The 22,170-nt window shown below is 46.7% G+C and overlaps 1 protein-coding gene across 9 annotated transcripts in view; it reads left to right on the top strand.

Moving 5' to 3' along the window:
* The window catches only part of CELF2 (CUGBP Elav-like family member 2), a 518,459-nt gene that overhangs the window by 484,479 nt on the left and 11,810 nt on the right, over window positions 1-22,170 (top strand). For 6 of the 9 annotated variants that reach the window (XM_041765402.1, XM_041765408.1, XM_041765405.1 and 3 more), the window contains 2 exons: window positions 11,945-12,064; window positions 18,118-18,315. In XM_041765402.1, the coding sequence (XP_041621336.1) occupies window positions 11,945-12,064; window positions 18,118-18,315 (318 nt within the window). Of the gene's footprint in view, window positions 1-11,944; window positions 12,077-18,117; window positions 18,316-22,170 lie in introns of all 9 variants that reach the window. The other 3 variants (XM_041765403.1, XM_041765406.1, XM_041765407.1) reach the window with 2 other exon arrangements.

The following is a 22,170-nucleotide window of genomic DNA, read 5'->3' as shown; positions in this document are numbered from 1 at the left end:
TCTCTGCCAGGAGATGCAGCCAGCATGGGTTTGGCACTAGTAGAAACCGTAAGGACTTTTCCAAAGTTGGGCGACTGGACCTCCAGAGCCATCAAGTGTAGGCTCAGGGGCCGCCTGGTGGCCTTGGCGTTCATGGTTCCACAGCGGGGAGGATGTGCTTCTGAGGCCACTTGCGATCTGCAGACTCTTCTCCTCGGCTGTACCCGGCCCCTTGAGGCCTTCACCCGGGGGTCCTCATTTTGGTCTCCTGAGCTACAGAGGCTATCTTTCTGATGTCAGCCCCCAACACCAGCTCTTCCCGTAGTCTTCTCCTCCCTGGGCTGAGTTTGACCTCTGCGTCCACTGTTTTTCTTATCAGCATGCCTGGCAGGCCTGATTACCCTCTTCCTCGCTCTCAGGAGCGTACACATGGGCTGAGGTGCCCGACGACAAAACCAGCCATCCAGGCTAGGAGCCCAGCTGTCCCCCGAGTACTCTCTTGCCTCTGTATGGGGAAGTGTTGAATCTGCGTGAATCGGAGTACAGGATGACCAGGTTCTCAGCCTCGGAGTGTAGATCATCATCAGTGTTTCTCAGTCACCTGCTGTGTGCCAGACATCAGGGCCACCTCATTTGACCATTTGATGGTCACGTCACTTCTCAGGGTGGGTCACGGTATTCCCGTGTTAAGGATCATCCTGAAGCTCAGCTAAGTTTAGGGATTGCCCGAGGTCTTAGAGATGGCAGGGCCAGAGCCCTAGGACCAACGGGGAGTCTGAATGACTGCGAGTTCATTGCTTCTGTAAATAGATCTCAGTCACGGCCACACAGAGATGCAAGATGCAAAATAGGCATTTAAGTTTATATCAGCAGAATGTTAACTTTCTGGAACCAGGGAGCTGGGTTAAATCCTGGCTTTCCAACCCATAGCTGTGTGTGACCTTCCACCAGTGACTTTGCCTCATAGGATAACTGCAAACAATTCAAGGAGCTACTACATGTGAAGTGCTTAGAACAAAGGCTGGCACGGCGTAAGCCCTCCATAGATGCCAGCTCCCACCACGGTTCGCTTTATTCCTGGTGAAGCCGAATCAGAGAATGTATGAGTTTCCTATCGCTGCTGTGACAAATCGCCGCAAACACTGGCTCAAGACAACACAAATGTATAATCTTTGACCCTGTGTAGGTCTAGAAGCTCAGCATGCTCACTGGGCTGAGGTCAGGGGACCACAGGGTACAGTCCTTTCTGGAAGCTCTAGGGAAGAGTCCATTTCCCTGCTTTCCCAGCTTCTGGAAAGTCCCGCAGACTTTCCTCGACAAATGGCCCCTTCCTCTGTCTCCAGAGCAAGTACATCTCACGCTGCTGCCTCTCTGGCTCTTTCGAACCCCTCTTCCCCCTGACAGGAACCCAGGCGGGTAATCCAGGACAATCTCCCCATCTCAAGGTCTGCTGAGTAGCAGCCTGTCATCCCTCTCGCTCACGTCACCTAACATAGTCACAAGTGCCAGAAATTAGAACACAGACATCTCTCGGGGGAACCGTAGAGCATAGAGTAGTAATTCTTGTCTCTCTCTCCAGACATAGCCTTGGGACCCAAATACACTTACCTGGCCTCTCCAGTAATGTAGGAATTCAAACAGAAAGAGATCAGAGAACAGGAAGGCCTTCATCAAGCACCCGCTGATGTCTTGTGTTTTAATCCCGTGGTCCCATGGATGTCAGCTCCTCTCCCATCGCTCCAGCTACATTGGGCACCCTGCCTCCCAATAGGAAGATCAAGGCTGCTGGAGGCTGGAAGGGTGGGGGTCCAGTTTATCCATATAGCAGAGCGGGGGGGCGGGGGGACTTCTTCCTGGGAAGTGAAGCAAAGGCCTTTTCTCTCTAGAAAGCTCAGGAAAATAAGAATAAGCATTTATCTCTGGAACAAATAAGCATAAAAAGAAAACAAATGAGACGCCCATCCTGCACCACCTGTCGCTGTGTGCACGGGGCAGAGCCACTCAGCCCGACCCTCTGCTTCACATCTGCAAAGTGGAGAGGAGACTCCCAGTCTAGTTCATCGGTTGCCTTGGAAGATCCAACCAGGATTGAAGGAATGTGTGTGGCGGTCAGCCCTGTTGATGGGGATTAAGGAAGAGAAATCCCCGGGCTGGGTAGGCAAGCCAGCGTTTGGCATTCCCTGAGGTCCTAGACCGTGGTTATTCTAGCTCACCTAGGATTGTTTTCTCTACTTCCCTCCTGCCTTCTTTCACCCTGGCGTAGCAAAGGGCCTAATGATCTAGGCCCTCCTTCTGTGACCTGAAGTTTGCCCTGGGCAGAGAAGCTCTTCCAATATATTTTTGATCCAAGATCTAGCACGGTTCCAAGGAGGAAGAGCCCATCTTCCCCCTTCGATTGGGACAGGTGTCTGGAAGTTACTGAGCCTGGCGCCTTCCCAATGATGAATTAACTGGTCAGAAGAGCAAAGCCGTCCCGTGACCAGGTCAAAGTGGGCGCGTGCTCACCACCCTCCCTTTCCCACCCCATCCCCCCCAATCCCAGCCTCTAGCCCTCTCACTGCCCCTCTCCCCCTACTCACATTTTTTCATAAGAAGACATAGAACTGTGCTGCCATGAGAGGTGATAAACACAGGACTTTGGTTGCATGGCCATTTTACCTCCCAGCCAGCTGGCCAGTCATAACCTCTTTGGGTTCATCTGTAGTTTCTAACCAGTAGTAAAACAGGCTGAAGAGGTGACCTGTGACAAGTGACACCTGCACTGCTTGCTTCCCTGGCTTGCCTTCCTCTTGACTTGGTCACACATGGAACAGCCTTCTCCTATAAGAGGTGCTGTGGATGACAAAGAGCCCACGGGTATTTACTGCTCTTCTCCCAGAATGTTCCTTTGGTGGGCCATAGACCATTTAATTGAGAAGCTGAAGGATGGAGTTCTCGGTGGAGACCAAAGGGAATTTTAGGTGGACAGCATGCAGGTAGCCAAGGCAGCGCCTTGCCAGTGGGCCAACACAGAAATAGGAAAATAGGTGGGGGGTGTCTATGTCTTTCATGTCTGGTATCTCTTCCTTTGTTGTGTGTCTGCTGAATATTTGGCTTTATTTATTTTTTTGAATATTTGGCTTTAAAGCACATGATTGAGATTAGTTATGTGACAAAGTTGAGGTGTTTTGCTTTAAACAGATTATTTGCTAGAGTTCAAAAGATTCTTACAGGTGGCTAGTTATGCAGTTGAGGGATCTTTTCCTTTTTTTTTTTTTTAATTTTTTTTTAATTTTTATTTATTTTTGATAGTCACAGAGAGAGAGAGGCAGAGACATAGGCAGAGGGAGACTTCAACTGTCTTCCTGGGGTTTTAAATTAATAGCAATCCAAGACCTAAAGAGACCTCTAATTTGCATATTGTTTGTATTATCGGTGACCAAATGGGCCTGCTGAATTTCCCAGCTCCCATCTCTCCTGGCTCCTGGCCACTACACCCAACCCATACCTCCGCTGGGCACAAGCATTGTGTGTGTGTGTGTGTGTGTGTGTGTGTGTGCGCGCGCGCGCGCACGTGTCTATAGTTCACTCTCTCCAGCTTGCCGCTCTTCATCATAAATGAGAATTATCCACACAAAGCAGAGAATGGCCAACCCACCTCTTCCTCAAGCCCGTCTAGACATGAAGGGTGTGACACATCACCCACAAAGCAGGAGGTGAGCCGGTTCTGTTGCCCTGCTCCTTCCCCCCACTTTCCACCATCTGTAGCTTCAGCTAGGAGGTGACTGACGTGCCCACTGATGGCTCTGGGTGTCTACGGGTGAGCGCAAGCAGGCAGCATGTATGGCCTGAAGCCCCCAGCATGGCTCCCATAGAGGGGGAGGGGGCTTGGGCCCTGCGCACAAGCTCTTCCGTGACTTGCTGTGAGGAAGACGACGGTCGTCCTGTGGCTGTCCAGTCATCTGGAACTGAAGCTGGGTCAGCTGAGAGTGGAGAAGAGCTGACCTCCCTTCTCATTGTTGTAGGAGACATGTATCCTCTGAAAGGTGTGTCCCCGCAGCTGTCTGTACCCAGTAGTCGACAATGATCTAAAAATCTCCAAACGGTACCAGACACTGTGCCCAGTTCATTACGTAGATCACCTCACTCAATCTTCACAACCTTTTATGCTGGGTGTTCTTTTTTTTTTCCACTTAAAAATGGTGGAACACAAGCTTGTGGAGATGAGGAATCACTAAGTCTCAGCTACAACCCCATTTTGCCTCTGGTTTCCTGTCCGTAAAAGGGGGTACAGAGATTGTAATGATGTGCAACTGAGAGGGACAGCCTCACCTTTCAGTACCTGTGGGGCCAAGCTGGGAAGGCCTTCTGGTCCTTCTCAGGGAGGCCCAAGCTAACCAACTGCCACGACCCTCTCCTGCCACCACAGAGGAGATGCAGGGTGACTGCCCAGGGGGTCACCCTTGGCAGAAAGGATTCGAGACTAATGGGGTCTATGCTATAGACAATGGCTGAAAACTGTAAGTTGCAGAGATTGAGGTGTGAAGCCCCTGCCCTATGTTTTCTCTCCCCCACTTATGGTGAATATTCCACAGCAGCACGACGACGCGTGTCCTAAGTCTTTCTGGGAACATGCTGGTGTCCCTTACTGATAGATGACAGGCAGCCTTCTCCAGGTTGCTGACCTCAGTGCTTTGGCACCTGTTCATCATCGTCACTGGTGTGAATGGCACCTGAGCCTGGGGGCCTTTCCAATAACAGCTTGTGTTTCTCAGAGAATATTCTGATCCAGTTACTCAGTTTAGGCCCCTCCTGGCCTCATCCCGGTCAGCTTCATGTTCATTTCATGTGCTGTTTGAGGAATATTTCCCCTTCTCATCCTGCACCTTGCTATCCCGTCCCCTTCTCTTAGATCTGAATGAGGAATCTGAGGCCTTAAAGAAAAACAGAGTGCTGAATCAGGGGTTTCTGCCTGTCAATACACACTGGTGCCAGAGAGCTGTTCTCTGCTGCATTTCATCATGACAGGCACAGATTTTCATGGAAGTATATCAAGGTCCTTTGCAATGCAAGCCGTTGACCCAATTTTCATTCTCTCTCAAACTGCTGCAAAACTGTTCTGTGTCACTTTAGTAGAGCCGGTCCAGCTCCTGTGGTTGCTGTTTGTGTGGCATGTAGTTTTCTGCCCTTTTACTTTCAACGTGTTTGTGTCTTTGACTCTAAAGTGTGTCTCCTGTAGACAGCGAAAGCAGATCTAGGTTTTGGTTTTTTTTGCTTTTTGTAATCCAGTCTAACAATCCCTGCCTCTTGACTGGATTGTTTAGTTCATTCACATTCAACGTGCTTATCAGGTTGCATTTGTGTGTGTGATGTTTTACTTCTCGTTGTCCGCGTGTCTCAAGTTGTTTTGTTTTTACTTCTCCTTTATGGCTTTATTTGGCATTAAGTGAATATTTTCTGGTATAACGTTTGAATTTCTTCAGTGATTTTCCTCCAAGTGTTAAAAATTTATTTTCTGAGTGGTTGCTCTACAGTTGACAACATGTGCCCTGTCTTATTAGAATCTAAGTAATGCCAGTGAGATACAGAAACATTCCTCCTATCTATACCTCCATCCCCTCCTCCCCTTTTTGTGCTATTTATATACATATTAGTCTATATATATTACAAACCTAATATATACTTATTACTTTATACACTTTAAAGAAAGAAGAAAGCAGATATGGATGTAATTAGAGAGTTTGTAACCTCTTTATTTACCATTTCTGGTTCTCCTCACCTCTTTTTGTGGTTATGATCTGGTTTAATTTCCTTGCTGTGATGCCAGCTTTGTCTTCTGCCACCCACTCCCTTTGTGCTTTTATTGCCAAATATATTTCTTTTTTTAAAATATATATTTCTATATGTTAGAGGCCCAACAATACAATTATATACCATTGCTTAAGGCAGTTGGTTTTTCAAACTATTAAGAGAAGAAAAGAAAAATAGAATTATACTTTTATAAGAACCTCCATAATTACCTTTATTGGTGTTGTTTTGTATGTGTAGGTATTCATATTATCATCTGGAGTATTGCTTTCAGCCTGAACAACTTGCTTTAGTATTTCTTATAACACAGTGACTGCTGGCAAATTCTTTTAGTTTTTGTTCATCTCAAATGTTTCTCCCTTAGTTTGAAGTCTATCCAACAAAGCTTCATTTAGTGAGGGTTCATTTAGTTGATTAAAAGAAGTCTGAGCTTTTATGTGTCATTGACTTATTTTGTCAGTTGTGAAATATATTTTTGTTGGATATTATAAGTGGACAGTTTATCTCAGTAGCTTTTACTAATCTGTCTTATATTATTACTGTTGAGATGCCAGATATTGAAAAGTCTAATTGTCACCTCAGTGATTAAAGGCATTTTTTTTTTCTCTCTGGTGGTTTTTAAGATCTTTTCCTTGTCTTCGGTGTTCTGTGTATGGGGAGTGGTATTTGTTTGTTTTGTTTTTTTGCTGTGGTACATCTAATTATGTATTTTTATTTTTCTTTATTCGAATTCACTCGAATCCCTGAATATATGGGTTTTGAAGGGGGGCAGAGCATCTTAGCAGTTTTGGAAAATTCTTAATCATTAACTCTTCCCATATTGCCTTCTCCCATTCTCTTTTCTTCCTGAACTTCACCTAGCCATGCTAGATCTATTCTGCAGCACTTTAACATCTCATATTTCCTCAGTTTCTCAGTTATGTATAACTTCTCATATCTGTCTTCCAGCTCCCTAAATTCTCTCTTCTACTGTATCTAATATGCTGTTAAACCTATGTGTCCAATGAACTTTATATTTTGATTATTATATTTTTCATTTCTAGGATTTTCTCTTTTTTTTTAAGATTGTATTTATTTTAGAAAGTATCAGCCAAGGAAGGGGCAGAGGGGGAGAGGGAGGAAGAGGGGGTGGAAGAGAATCTCAAGCAGACTCTGCACTGAGCATGGAGCCTAGCGTGGGGCTTGATCTCACAACCCTGAGATCATGACCTAAGATCAAAACCAAGAGTTGTATGCATTTCACTGAGCCACCAGGGACCTCTCTAGGATTTTCACTCAGTTATCAGTATGCTTGGTCATTTTTTATAATCATGTGCTTTTTTCACTTTTCAAAGCCTTTTAAATTGCTGCAGACATATTAAATGCACTTCAATTGTCTGAAATCTTACTAGGTCTAAATATAGTGTCTGACTCTGTCTCTGCTGCTTATTCTTGGTACTTGGTTTACTTGTGTATTTTGTGGGCTTTTTTTTTTTTTCTTCTGTCAGCTTAACTGTCTTGGACTTTATTTCTGGGAACTCTTTGGGATGAAAATAGGCCTTCTCAAGAATGACTTATATTTGATTGTGAAGATGCTAGGAGTACAAGCCTGGGATCACTCTAAGTGTTCTAGCCATGTAGGTTTTTGACTACTCAGATAAAATAACGTTGGGTTACAAACTCACATGAGGGCTTGCTTATTGTTAAACATCAGAGAAACCACCGCTGTCCTACTCAGCACTCAGTTTTGAAACAAGCAGTTTTCCCTATAGTTTGCAAAGGGTGGGTGGGGGTGGTACTCCTTTTTCATCCTTAGATTGTTTAGACTTTTGGGGCTCCAGACTTATGTGAGGGTGACTTCCTGTCAGACACTATAGTTCAGATGAGCCCTAGACTTCCCGGTATTTCTTCGGCACTGGGATGCTTTGACTAAAGCCAGAATTTATCTGGTTCACCAAATGCCTTTAAGGAGAAAGCTGCCTTCAATGTACTATTACTTCTTCGGGTTCCCCGTTTTACTTAAGTCCTTGATTTCTAAGTGTTCCATACTAAGTTTCCAGTTACTGATGTAATTAACAGTATTTTTAAAAATATCTTCTTAAGCACTTTAGGATTTTGGGGGTGGTGGTTTTTTTGTTTGTTTTTTTTTTGTTTTTTCCCCTGACAGTCTCTCTGGTAACCTAGACCACCTAACTACTGGAAAAAGAAGTCCCCCTACATGGGCTCTTTCCCTTAGACAAATACATTAAAATCTGGGTCAGTCTACATGTGATTGCCCTCCCCAGACTGCTGTGCCAGTGAGTAAAGCGTAAAAACCATCCCTAACGTGTGTTCTGATTCCAAACCAGTAATAAACGCCTGAAGAACTTTCACACAATTTTCGGCGATACCTGGGAAGTACTTCTAGAACGGTAATAGGATATCTGTGAAACGTTTCCCCAGTAAAACCACCATAAGTGGTGAAAATTATAAAAGTCAACCACTTAAAATCTCTAGATGCTGCCTAAAAATATACACAAATGGAGAGCCATCTGGCAAAGGAATAAAGGGAATGATTACCTTTGATTTTCGTAAGTTACCTTTGACTGTTAAAATTGTTATGGTAATATGTAAAAGAAATAGTATACATTACCTTCAAAGTAGTAGAGGGGAAATGGAATGTGAAAAGAGTAATAATAGTCCTAAAGGAAGGCAAGAGAGGAAAAAAATACAGGCAGGACATATAGCACAAATTTTAAAAGTTTCTACTGAGAGACTTAAATTTTGGACTGTACTTTTTAAAACTTGTTTATAAATTGATCATAAAGGGACAAGCTGAAATACAAAAAAGCAGAACAACAGCAAAAGAGAAACCATTCAAATAACCAAAAAATCTGTTGCTTTCTTATTTTTAACATTAAAAAAACAGATTTCAAGGTAAAAGTAGAAATAAGACCACCACAAAACGTTTACTGCACCAGAAGATAGAATAATTTACAAACATCTCTGCAAGTAGCAATATAGCTTCAAGGTGTATTCCAAAAAAATTTCCATATTTACCTGGAGAAACTGACATTACCATAGTGGAAGATTTTTCAAATACTTCTCTCAGTAACAGACAGCTTAGCCAGCCAAAAAAGGGGGGAGGGGCTTAAATGTAAATCGTGATTTCAAAAATTTATTGAGCATATTATGAATAATTTCGTGCCACTATAAATTTGATAATTTAAATGTGCAGATTCCTTAAAAGCTTTAACTTAGTAAAGCAGATTAGAAAAGAAAAAGTTGAACAATCCTACTTATTAAAGAAATATAATCTGTATTTTAAAATGATCCCATGAAGACATATCAAATCCACATCATTTTTATTGGCATACTCTCCCAAATATTTTAAGTTACAAGTAATTTCAAACTTAGACAATTTATTCCAGAAAATGCAAAAATAAGGGCACCCTCTGAGTCATTTTATGAGGTTAGCAAAATTTATTAGAAAACTAAAGACAGGGGATCCCTGGGTGGCTCAGCAGTTTAGCGCCGCCTTCAGCCCTGGGCGTGATCCTGGAGACCAAGGATCGAGTCCCATGTCGGGCTCCCTGCATGGAGCCTGCTTCTCCCTCTGCCTGTGTCTCTGCGCCTCTCCCCGCCCCCCACCCTGTGTCTCTCGTGAATAAATAAATAAAATCTTAAAAAAAAAGAAAAAAGAAAACTAAAGACAGTACAAGAAGGGAAAACAAATGCCACTCTTATTCATGCACACCGATGAAAAAATCCTAAATAAGATATTATCGCATAATAAAGCCAAGGAACCACTATTCTTTTTGTGAGGTATAATAATGGTTTTGAGATTTTAAAGACAATGTCCACAATTTTTAGAGTTGTGTTCAGTTGCACACTGAAGTATATAGGGGTGAGACGACATAAAGTGTGAAATCTGCTTTAAAATAGAGTATATATTCTAGAATATGGATCCAATTTTATGGGAATCTGTCGTGTTATTGTCTCTTGTGTATGTATTTGAAAAGTTTCCTAATACAAAAGGACTACAAACATTGGACTATGTATAATTTTCTTTTGAAAAGACAAAGAAAATATCTACACATTATGAGGTATCAGAAGCTAATGCCATATGTGAACAGAAATAGGACAAGGGAGGGAATTCATTTTTTTAGACATTTGATCTGGCCCCATGCAGAAGGGATCCCAGACAGGGTACATTTCAACCAATGCTCTATATGTGATTTCTGAAGGCAGAACAAGGATGAGCTGCAGCTGAACATGAACATTCTAGAAGGATGGATAGGGATCCCTGGGTGGCACAGCGGTTTAGCGCCTGCCTTTGGCCCAGGGCGCAATCCTGGAGACCCGGGGTCGAATCCCACGTCGGGCTCCCGGTGCATGGAGCCTGCTTCTCCCTCTGCCTGTGTCTCTGCCTCTCTCTCTCTCTCTCTCTCTCTCTGTGACTATCATACATAAAAAAAAAAAAAATAGAAGGATGGATAAAGTTCCTGGCCATCCTGCATTTCACAACTCGAAATGGGCCAGGTGCTTCCTTTAGCACTGGTTAGAGTTGAGCTTTTTTTTTTTTATTAAAAAAAAAAAAATTATTTTATTTATTTACTCATGAGAGACACACAGAGAGGCAGAGACACAGGTGGAGGGAAAGAGAGAGAGAGAGAAAGAGAGAGGCAGAGACACAGGAGGAGGGAAAAGCAGGCTCCATGCAGGGAGCCTGATGTGGGACTCGATCCCGGGTCTCCAGGATCACACCTTGGGCCCAAGGTAGGCGCCAAACCGCTGAGCCACCCAGGGACCACCTAGGTTGAGCTTTTACCTCCATCACCAGGATAAAGTGAAGTGATGTGCATGGAAAAATTCAGCAGAGTGTAAAACTATACAACTGTATACAAATGTAAGATACTTGAAATATTATTCACAGAAGCCACTGTAAGTGTAAAAGGGACAGGGAGTGCAGCTGCTCTGAAGAACAGTCTGGCAGTTCCTCAAAATGTTAAGCATAAATTTATCATACGACCCTGCAATCCTTCTCTCCTGGGTGTGGGTGTGTGTTTGTATATATATACACTCAAGAGAAATGAAAGCATATGGCTAGACAAAGGCTTGTATACAGATGTTCACAGCATCATTATTCATACTAGCCCAAAAGTCGACACAATCAAAATGTCCCCAACTCATGAATGGATAAACAGAATACAGTGTTTCCATACAGCGGAGTATTACTCAGCAGTTGGAAAGGGATGAAGTACTGCCTCCTCCTCATGCCGCATGGATGGATCTTGAGAACACTTTGCTAAGTGAAGGAAGCAGTCACAGAAGATCACAAGTTGTAGGATTCCAGTTACATGCAACATCCAGGCGAAGCAAATCCATAGAGACAGGAGGAGGGGAGTGGATGCCAGTGTCAGGGGGAGGGAGGAGCAGGGAATGCGTGCTAATGGGGATGCGTTTCTTCGGGGTGGCAGCGTTGCCGGGAGAAGAATATCCTGTTAGATGGTGGTGCTGGCTGTATAACTCTGCTGTAGATACACTAAAGCCCACTGAATGGTACATTTGAAAGGGATGAATCTTATGGTATGTGAATGACATCCCAATAAAGCTGTTACCTAAAAGGGAGCAGGAGAGGGTAGTTAAGAGAGTTTGGAGCAAAATGGTTTCATCTCCTACCCCTCCTCACTCTGTAACCACCACCACCCCAGGTCCTGAAGACTTCTGTCAAATTCAGGAAGATGTAGGATTTTTTTTGTTGTTGTTGTTGAGAAAAGAAAATGAGGAGTCCGAAGTAGAAACAATGAGAAAGCCAAACTGCCACTTAGTCCCCCCACACCCCCTCGCGCGCAGGTCATTGATGAACCAGGATAAAAGTCCATGGCCTGGAGGACTCAGGGGCAAGGGGGAGCCTCCCCAGAAGGCAGCCTCCTGTTCACAGATTCGCCCCTACTAACGAACAGTGAGCATATCCTCCGCCTGGTAAAAGAGGGCTGTGATGGCTTTTTCTAATCACCAAACCTAATTGTCCAAATTGCCACCAGTGCGGTCCCATACGTCTTTCATTCCAACAGCATCAGCGCAGCTCCAGACCTCCGGTGATGGAACGGCCCCCGGCTCCATCTGCGGCGATGAGGACGATGACTTTCCGGGCCAGTTGGCTTTCACTCATCTTGTGCTTTCTCTCCCCGTTTTCCTGTCTCGTTGTGTTTTTCAGTGGCTGCTTCAACCCCCAACTCCACTGCTGGTGCAGCCATGAATTCTTTGACCTCTCTTGGGACTCTGCAAGGACTGGCAGGAGCCACTGTTGGACTGAATAATATTAATGCACTCGCAGGTACCATAAACAGTGAGTATCTGCTGCTCTGGTGGACAGCCTTCCCCCAAATTCTCCCTTGAAAATGGTCAGCCAGTAACGGCCTGAAAGGAGACGTAACAGGGAGAACTAAAACTTGGGATGGAGGAGCACATGCTGTGTTCATTTCGCCTCAAAAACATACCCAACCCTCCTCGCCCCCGGTCTCTTCTGATGTGCAGAATGTGTATCCGTCCGTGGGTTTCTGTGGTTGGCGGACAGTGGCAGGTTTCACAGGGGGTGCTTTGGGCTTGGTTTCTGTCTCTCCTTCTGAGAGGCAGTGTGTTTTAACAGAAAAATGGACTAGAAATCAGGACACACGGGGCCAGCTCCAAACCTGCAAAACTCCTAAGCAGATCCCAGCCTGCCCACCCCAGGCTCCGGAGTCCCGTTTGAAAAATCAGAAGTTCTGGACGAGATGATCTTCTAGGGAGGGGCCCTCTAGCTCTAAAGGTCCATGACCTATACAGAGAAGGAAAAACAAGGCTTTGGAAAGAAGGGAAATAAAGCAGAGTGAAGAGCCGCGCTGGCCACAGTGCTGCCCGGAGTCTGGAGGTGCCCACGGGGTCCCTCGATGGCATCTTCATCTGTGAAGAGGCGCCCATGACCGTGGCAGGCTGAGGCAGAGGCAGAGGCAGGCAGCTGGCTGAAAGCATCGTTCAGCCGGAAGCCCAGGGACTCACTGAAGAATTCCAGGTTCTGCTCTGCACCAGCTCGCCCATTTCCACCAGTTTGGATCTGGGGGGGAAGGGGGGGGGCGGGCATGGTCCCCAGACACAGAGTAAGTCCTATTTTTGCCTTGTGCTTGGCACTGGCTCCTATACTGGGGAGAGGGATGCCCCGCTCACTGAGGGGACACCTCGTTTGCTGTTCCCTCGGTTCAGTCCTGAGTCGGGGGTAGCCCAGCCTGGGAGAGCCCGAAGAGACTCCGATCAGAGGGCCCCGTGACCCACCATGCAGCCAGGCAAGCCAGCGCCACCCACTTTCAACTTGGAGAAAGGGCTCCTTGGCAAGTCGGTTTCAGCCATGAGTCAAGAAGTGAACGGTCTCTAAGGGGTAATCAGACGGGACAGTTGTTTTTTTTTAAAGCAAAAATATCCTGATGATTTTATACTTTAAAGAACGCCTTGCAGCTTATTTGGTGTATATATATATATATAAAGAATCTAGAACTTAGCAAATTTTCAAGTTATCTTAAATGCTTTTATTCAGATGCTCTGGGAACAACAAAAATTGGGATTCGAGTTTTACTGACCATAGCCCTGCGCCCCCCCCCCCCAAAAAAAGAAAGAGATTATTCCTTCCAGATCTGATAGCTCTTGATTTGCAAACAGTATATGAAGTGGTAACCATGTGACAACAGAGTGTTTTATTCCAGTAAAACTGACTCCAGCTCCCCACTCTCCAGCAGCCCAGGAGAAGCCCTCATTGCCTTGACTCCTGTTTCTGACCTTGTTCTGCAGACGCTCCAACCCACTTCCTTCCCCTCGGTTGCAGACAAGTGTTTGCACACATCCCTTCATGCTGCTTCTCTTGCCCCAGGACCTAGTTCCCCTAAAACAAGGACTATGATTTGATCGCCTGCCTGTCCTGTCCTTGGTCTGCAAAGTCACAGGCCAGTGGGAATGGCTGTCCTCCTCAGCACGTGCTCATGACTGCTGTGTGTTGTCCTCCTGTCTGTGTGGTCCTGTCTTCTCTCCATCCCAGTCTCTTGTGCTTTGCTGGTTTTTTCCCATCGGTACCATGAGGGATGGTGGAGGGGCTCTGTTGAAAGGCAGGGAAACTAGGACTAGTTCTTGTGTGGGGGTTTGCGTCACACAAATTTTGCTTCTGGCAAGGACAACAGGCTTAAATTGTTTTGTTTTTAAAATTTGTTGCTGCACTTGGAGTAATACAAGCCGTGTGTAGTTAATAGGGAATTGAGAAGGAGTCTAGTTCCAAACAGGCACCACCAGACCATATGAACCAGGAAAATGTTTAATTGCTCATTGACAAAAAAAAAAAAAAAACATGAACAAACAAAACTACATTCCTACTGATTTGGTCAATGTTACTAGCACAGAGCTATTTAACAATCCCAACGTTGGCTCGGAGCTGGTATCGGTTTCATTTCTCAAATACCAAGAGGAAACCGAAACACGTGGAGTGTCCTCTTTCAGACCACTCTGCCTAAACAGACATGATGGTGCTACCTGTCCTACTGGACAATTCTCAAAAGAAGGTATTCAAGAGGTGGTTACCCACGCAGAAGCATCTTCTAAAATAATTGGCCACAGCTTCCATATCACTGCTATTTCCTACCCCACTGCATCCCAGGAACAGGGACTTGCTAATGAAAGAATTCTCTGGTTGTCCGAATAGAGAGCCATCTCCTTCCCGTGGACAGAGGAGCCAGGAAGAATGTAGGTAGATGGAATCCAGTTAATTCCCATACTCGTTTCCCTGTAAGTTTTACCCCCTTCACTGCCAGAGGGCCCCTCTCCTCCTCTGAAAATAAAGTTTTAGTTAGAAGACAAGTAGCTAGGTTAAACTGTTCAAATTTGATAGCCCTCTTCTTCCTTTATACATTTGTGAATGGAGGGACTAAAAAAAGTAGAGAAAAACCCTAAAGCTAAAGGCAGAAGTTGCCAAGATCAGAAGTGAGGAAACTTCACCTCTGGATTCAGGGCTCTGCAGACATGTTTTGCACATAGATCTGAACTAAGAGAAAGAAAATACTTTTTGCAGTATGTCCACCCAAGAGGGTCTATATCTGATTTTATGTGTTTAAATGTAGGTCAAGTGACACACGTTTCCTTGTTCAGATCACATCACTCTTGCAAATAGCTTACCATATACTGCTTAAAATTAGGATTGCCAGGATAGAACCAGGTGCAAGTGCCTGGTGAAGTGTTTATGGGAGTGCAGTCGACCCTTGAACAACAACAGGCTTAAACAGTGTGGGTCCACTTATGTGCGGATTTTTTCCTCAATAATACAGTAGGGTTCTACAAGTGTATTTTCATTACGATTTAGTGGCCGGGGTATGTAGTGACGCTGTCGACAGACCACGTGCAAAGACCTCCCCTTGTCGAGGTTGCCACAGCTGTCATTTTGTTCCTCCTCCAAATGACATGTGTGGGAATTTAGATTTAATGGGATGAAATGATTGATCCATTTGGCTTTCTTAGAGGAAAAAAATCCCCATTCTTTTAAGAGGAGGCATTTATTCAATCTAACTTTCTTCAAACCCCTGTAAAAACTGTCCAGAGTTTGTACATGTAATCAGGTACCAGCAGCTGAGTTGACAAGCGTTATCGTTGATGTAATAATTATTTACTAGAAGTCTTCCTTTGATGGTCTTCAAATTCCACCAGGTAATCAGTTACCTATTCTACATTGGCTCTGGCAGATGCATACCCCAGAACCTCCAGGATAGTTTTTGGTTTTTAATATTCTCAGTGCACTTGTCAGAATTTTCACCCTTATTTTTTGCTCAAAAGGACGGTTATGCCACAGAGGAGGAAAAGCCCATGCTGGAAAGCCCTCCCTAGTCTGCTCTTTGGCATCAACACCCCCACCCCCTTGGTGCCTCCAACACCATTTGCTTCCCCCCACTGAAGGGAAGGCAGGTAAAGCCAGTCACAGCTGCCTCCCGCATGTCTGGCATCACTTGAAGGAAGATTTGCCCTGAGACCTAGTCCAAAAATACAGTCAACCACTGTGAAGTGTAGGCAGGCCCAGAGTGATGATGTGCTGGAAGGTGACCCAGAAGGGCTGCAAGCCTCACAACGACTCTCGTCCTGAAGCCCCACCCAGTCTTTCAGGAGCACCGAAGTTCATTCTGCTTCTGTGTTTCAAGAGAAAACAACAACAAAAAATTAGCCAAAAGGGGGAAAGAGAAGAAAATTCACCTGACCTGGATGATTAAAAGAAAAAGAAAAGGTCACATACCAGAGAGGAAGGGAGTCAGGGGCCCCAGTGACTGCCGCAGTGAGACACCAGCTGTGTGGCTAGCCCTCCGAGCAGCTGGGCCATGGCAGCTGCAAGCCACGGGAAGGCACACTCCTATGGCCCTAATGTGGCAGGGACTGCAGACTTCCAGGCCCGTAGCCGACAGGACCACGGAGATGCAGGGCTTTGGCGTTCCAAAGACAGCGGGGCGCTTCCGTCTGCAGCTGTGCTCCAAGTAGCCCTGTAGGCCGCCTGCCCGGCACATCTAGAACCTCACGCCTTGGGGTCTAAGTAGAGTGGCAGGTCGCCACTCACAGGCCTGCTGTCTACAGGGCCGAGCCCCGGGGCGTGATGGTCCCCAGCACGTACTGACAGCCCTGACAGACAACACCTGACTGTGCCCAGCTCTTCCTAGACATCTCACACCCTCCTCTCACCTTTCTAGACCAGAACCACTGCCATTCCTGTGTATTCACTCAAATATCAGGAGGTGAGGATAAAATTGGCCCAGAGAAAAGCAGAGTTACTCCCCACCCTTGAGCAGCCCTCAGAGCACCAGGGACGGAGGAGGAGACAGGCCTGAGTGGAGTGAATGGGATTAGCTGGTGTCTGTGGGGTTGTCTAATTAGGACGACACACTGGCTCCAGGCTCTTTAACAGCATTGATTTGAATGACCAAAAAAAAAAAAAATTAGAGAATAGACTCCCTCACGGTATGGAACTCAAAGCAGAGTCCGCAGGACCTCTGCCCGCCGGCCCCTTGTTAGCCAGGTTGGTATTCGCTAGATCAGCCCGCAGGAGCTCTGTCCTCCAGCCACTCCTTGCTGCCCGACGCAGCATTTGTACTCAGAGGGCCGGCCCTGGCACCTTGTGCCACTCTTCCAATTCACATCTTCTCTCCAGTCCCTTTAGCCTAAGAGCTGAAGTTATGAGAGTAACAAGTGTGCTGAGAGTAAACAGAAGCCTCCCCCTGTGCCGTCTCCTCTGGATGGCACGCGAGAACACTGGGGGGGGGGGGGGGCGGGGGGGGCGCTTCTGGCACTGGGTTCCTCGGTATGATTCCTAAGCATCCTTATCTGGCCCTCCATCCCCATTAGACTTCTTGCCAGTTTGGGGTTTTTTTTTAGTCATCTTCCGCTATTTTAATGGCCCTCATCAATAGCTATAATCCATTCAAGAGTTTCATTAATGTTTTCAGTGAGTTCTTCCCAGAAACAGATCTTTTTTAAATGTTTTAATCATAAAGGCAATTATGATGTCACCTCTTCCATTTCCTGAGTTCATGTGAGAGTTAACACTCTATAAAAGTGTTGCTTGTTTTGACTCCGTATTCAGGGAAAATGTGGCACGGTCAGCAATCATAACAGAGCGAAAGAGCAGCCAGGATACAAGGGAAAAAAAATATCAAAGCGTGCTGGCCCACGTCCAGTTCACATCCCTTAATAGCCAAGCTCCAGCTTAGAGACACGGCCCTCACGTCAGGCAGCTGGAAAACACTCTTCCGTGGGCGGAGACCCCCACGACACGGGCTCCGCTGAGTGTGTGCACGTGTCCGCGTGCCGCTGAGGCTGGCCCGGTCCTGCGTGGCGCCTCTGGGTTCTTGGCTGTGAGGGGAAGGGCCTCCCGCTCCCCTGCGCCCTCGTGCCTAAGCAGCCCGATGACTCTCCAGCTGCCTGGGGACAGAGCTGGCTGCCGGAGCCATCCCCCGGCTCCTCGGCCCAGGAAGGGGACTCAAGTGCACCGAGGTCACAGGCCTGTGTGGCTGACGGCCCTCGTTTCAGAGACAGCCGTACTTGCCAGTAGCACCGTGCATGGCGTCAAGGTGTCCGGTCTGACTGTAGTGCCTGTGTGAAGTCTGCTCACCGGCCTGAGGGAGCGACGGTGCCATCGCGCAGGGGGCCTGGGGGGGGGGGTTGTCGTACGTTCACCATTACGATGACGTGTCACTTCATCGTTCCGTTCTGAATTTCCCGTTGGTTTGATCGGTGTGCTGGCTGCATGCACTTGCTGTTGTACTTGTGTCAAATGATTCTCTAACTTCCTTCGGAAAGCACTAATGAAAAGTGCTATTTCTCTTCTCTATTGTTGGGTTTTTTGTAAAGTTGCTCAAATGCTCTCAGGTATGGCGGCTCTGAATGGAGGACTTGGCGCCACGGGCTTGACGAATGGCACGGCGGGCACCATGGACGCCCTCACCCAGGCCTACTCAGGGATCCAGCAGTACGCGGCGGCCGCCCTGCCCACTCTGTACAGCCAGAGCCTGCTGCAGCAGCAGAGCGCCGCAGGCAGCCAGAAGGAAGGTACGTGGGCCCGGCCGGCCGCCAGGGCACTGCTTCCGGAAACTAGGCGCGGCCGGCGCCCGGGGGGACGCGGCTCTTCGCTCTCGGCTCTCCGGGGGGATTTTTTTTTTTATTCTTTTTTTCCCTTTTAAGAAACCCAACAGGAGTCTGAATCCTGTCCTCTTCAGACTCCTGTCCTGCTACCTTAGGTCCTCACCCACAGTTCTCGGCCACCGCGAGCCCAGCCGCAGTGACCGATAGCTCCTGTCCTCAAAAGCCTGGCGGGACGCCCTCTCCTGAGTGGGCGGGGACCACCTGTCCCTCCCCTAGCACCAGCTCCCCGAGGGAGCCCAAGGGCTCGGCCGGTGCTCTTGGGGCCACGTCCCCCACCCTGAGGCTGGTTAGCTGGCCTCCCGGGGCCCGGGCTCCAGGGTCCGGATGACACCCACCCCGCAGTGAATCGGGGTACGTGACTGGCTCCGCCAGGGAGGCAAAATGAGTATCGGGAAGCTACTGCTAAGACTAAATCCAAGCTAATTAGAAAACAGTTAACGAACTAGTCCAAAGAGGGAGAGTTTGTCCTTTCCTTTCTTCCTTCTGCCCTATTCCTCCTTAGTAGGAATCGCTTGAAAGCAAACCCTGCAACATATTTATTCTCTTCCTGACCCGTCAGAGTAGGGGGGGCCAGAGGCTCGACCAGGGAAGTACTGCTGGAGACGTATTTTAAAAATCTCTTTCCCTCCTCCTTTATCCTCACCCTACGTTTCCAAACTGTTCTTGTCGGCATCCTTTGACTTTAAATACGATGTTGTATAATAGAGTATTTTTACTTTGCAAAGTTTCTACTTTACAAAGGATAGAGCTTTGAAGATACTCTTGTAAAGGAAAATACTTTTTTCCATTTATAGAAAAAAGATCATTAAACATGAGAGCTATATGAAAAAAAACCTTTTTTTTTTTCATTATTTCAACTTTCTCTTTATTCTCAGCTGTGACTGATAGTATAGATTTTTTAAAAACCTGCACAGCTGTTTGGGCAACCGTGCGTCCCTAGGCATGTGGAGAGCCGACGTCATAAATACCATGATTTCCCAAAGAAAAACCTGCATTGAGGTCCCTTTGTCGGGGGTCTGACTACCGTGGTGACCGTGGGAGGCGGCGTCTGGGAGATAATGGTGTTCTCAGGAGAGAACATGAAAGCCAGTTCCCTGCACGATTTTTAAAGAATGTTGGCTACTTCTCCGTTGTCCAGCAGGGCCTCGGAGCGAGCGACGTGACCTGTGTCGCTGAGAAACACCAGTCACCAGTGGACTCAGCATGCAGTGGTGCAAGGATGAAGTGTGGGCCCTGCAACAATTTTTCTCTGTTGCTTTACCGCAGCCCACTGTCCCAAATTCCATGCCTTGACTTTTCGGGATCGCCGGTATGGTAGCTAACCCTCTGGGATTAACGTGAAAAGTGGCTGCCAACCCCAGGCCATTGGTCTTTAGGTATTGGGGCTACCAGTAGAATGGCTTAGTGTCGGATTCTTTTTGTGGTGGTGGCGGTATTTTTGGTTCATTTAGCATTTTTAATCATCTCCCACCTTACCTTCTCATACCTTTCTTCTGCTCACCTTCTTTTCGCCCAGCTGATGTGTGCTCAAGAAATTTAATTTTCAAAGCCGGTTATACTGGGAAGGAAAAAAAAAAAACCTGATGAATTTCACTACCAAGTACATTTTTAGATTTTTCTGCTCTACGTTTTTGTCCTTTACTTAAGAGCTGAAAAGTCAAGTTGATGCATTTAGTCATGTACCCTCGTACATATTTTCCCACAGGAAAACGAGCAGGGCTAGCTTTGTTTTTCGTTGTTGTTTTTTAAAGTGCCTTTGATGTTTTCCCCAGCTAAATCTTCTGAAGGGTTATGGCATCCCCCTCAACCTAAATCCAGGAAAGCTGACCACCTTTCCTGTCACTCCTAAATACCTTCTGACCCCTGTTATCCCTTCCCAGCCTCCTTGATTTATTTGCAGGGGGCCGTCATGCACACACAAGTAGGTAGAGCCTTGAGAAGCCTAACAAGAAGCTGGTAGGTGCTGGCAGCTAGCACCGATACCCTGGTGCTCTATGTCAGACCCAGTGCCCTATGAGAAATACCAATTGTGAACACCCAGCCAACTGGGACCAACACTACAACAGAGGACTCTAGTAAGTTACATTAACATGTCCTGGGAGAAATGTGAGGAACGAATGATATGTCAGCAGGTTTTTACTAGAGGAAAGAGTGAGGTGAACACATAGGTGGGACCCTCAGAAACGTGTTTTTGTGTCTCTACCCTCGGTATCTATGGCAGCAGCCACCCTCATGGGGAGGTTTTCCACATTGAGTCACCTTTTTCTCATTTTAGCATTCATACTTTGCAAACTCAAACTATTTCTGGGTAATGAAAAAACTTGGCGAGGGGGGACATCTACACTAGGAGATGCTGGTGGCACTTCTACCTGAGAAAATAGTGAATAAAGGACAAAGCCACCTCAGATTTACCTTTCTCATATTTCCTGGGTCCGCGAGGGTGGCACAGATGCAGTCAGAATGCACAGGGTTCTAGAATGCCAGGGCTGTCCAGGCACAGCCCGTAATCTGACAGTGTGCGTTAAATTCCATTTCCTCCCCAGGCCTCAGGAGTTGAGATGACTTCACAGTTCAAAGTGGGCCCCATAAATCCTCGTGTGTACATCTGGACCGTTTATGAAAGCTGGGTGGTGCCAGATTTACCCAGTACACACATGGCAGAGCCATGCATGGCATAGCAGCACTCAGAACATCCATGCCCAGTGTCTTGGTTTTGCACCTATTTGTGTTAAGTTTTGATTTTTTTAAGAATTTTTTTTAACCGGGAAACATTTGGGGACCTAAGCCCTGCATCTGTATCCCTTGAATCACAGACTGCCTCCTTTGCACTGGAATGTGGATATGTCCGTGGGAATGGTGAGCGACATAGAAAGTTAAAGTGGTCATGGTGACAAAGAAATGCTTCGTCTCTGTGGCTTCAGAAATTTGCCTCCAGAAGACTTCCTTGTGAAAAGTCCCACACGTTAGAACACTATTCGGTTTGATTCTTCTTTACAAAGATGTTTGTAAAGAAATACTCTTTTATTACAAAGTGGTTTTTACCCCAGTTTTACTTTTCTTAGACCCAAATAGTCACCACCCTCCCTATCCTCCCCCGACCCGCGCAGGAACCCACTGCAACGGCTCCCCTGGGGCATCCCAGTGGGGCAGGTGCTTCCACTGGATGCCAGTTCCAGGGGGCAGCTGCTAAGGTTGCTTCACCAGTTTTGTGAGGATCCACATGTGCCCCCTCCCAGACAGCAGGCCCAGAACTTAGAACATCCCTGAGGCATCCAGCCCTCAAGCCTCTCCAGATCCAGGTGGGGGAAGTTCTGTAATTACCCAGACAGACCTGGACCTGGAAAGCATCCTTGCCTGTTATAAATTGGGTGATTACCTCCCATCAGGTCATTCAGATCTCTTCCTTTTCACCTTCAGATGGCTCTTAGGCAGGTAGCTAGAGAGACAGGGAGAATGAAATGGGAAGCCATAGAGGAGAGCTTACTTCTCTCACCAGTGTAGCTAGAGGACCTCCCCTGCTCTGCCCTTGCCACTTGTTTCTCTGGAACGTGACAGCTGAGAGTACAGAGCGTGGCCAGGCTTGATCTATCACTAGCTCCTGCACCTCGTGCATTCATTTTTGAGGCTAGTCCCCAGTGAGACAGTCCCTAGCACGGCTGGGAAACTCTCGCTACCTATTTTTCCCTGCCTTGACTCACTGCCAGTCATCTCTAAATAAAAATGATTATTAGACTGTGTGTTAAGAGATTTGGCAAATCAAAA

The sequence above is a fragment of the Vulpes lagopus genome, chromosome 8, assembly GCF_018345385.1.
Source record: "Vulpes lagopus strain Blue_001 chromosome 8, ASM1834538v1, whole genome shotgun sequence".
NCBI lineage: Eukaryota > Metazoa > Chordata > Mammalia > Carnivora > Canidae > Vulpes > Vulpes lagopus.
This window is presented reverse-complemented; position numbering and strand designations above follow the sequence as displayed.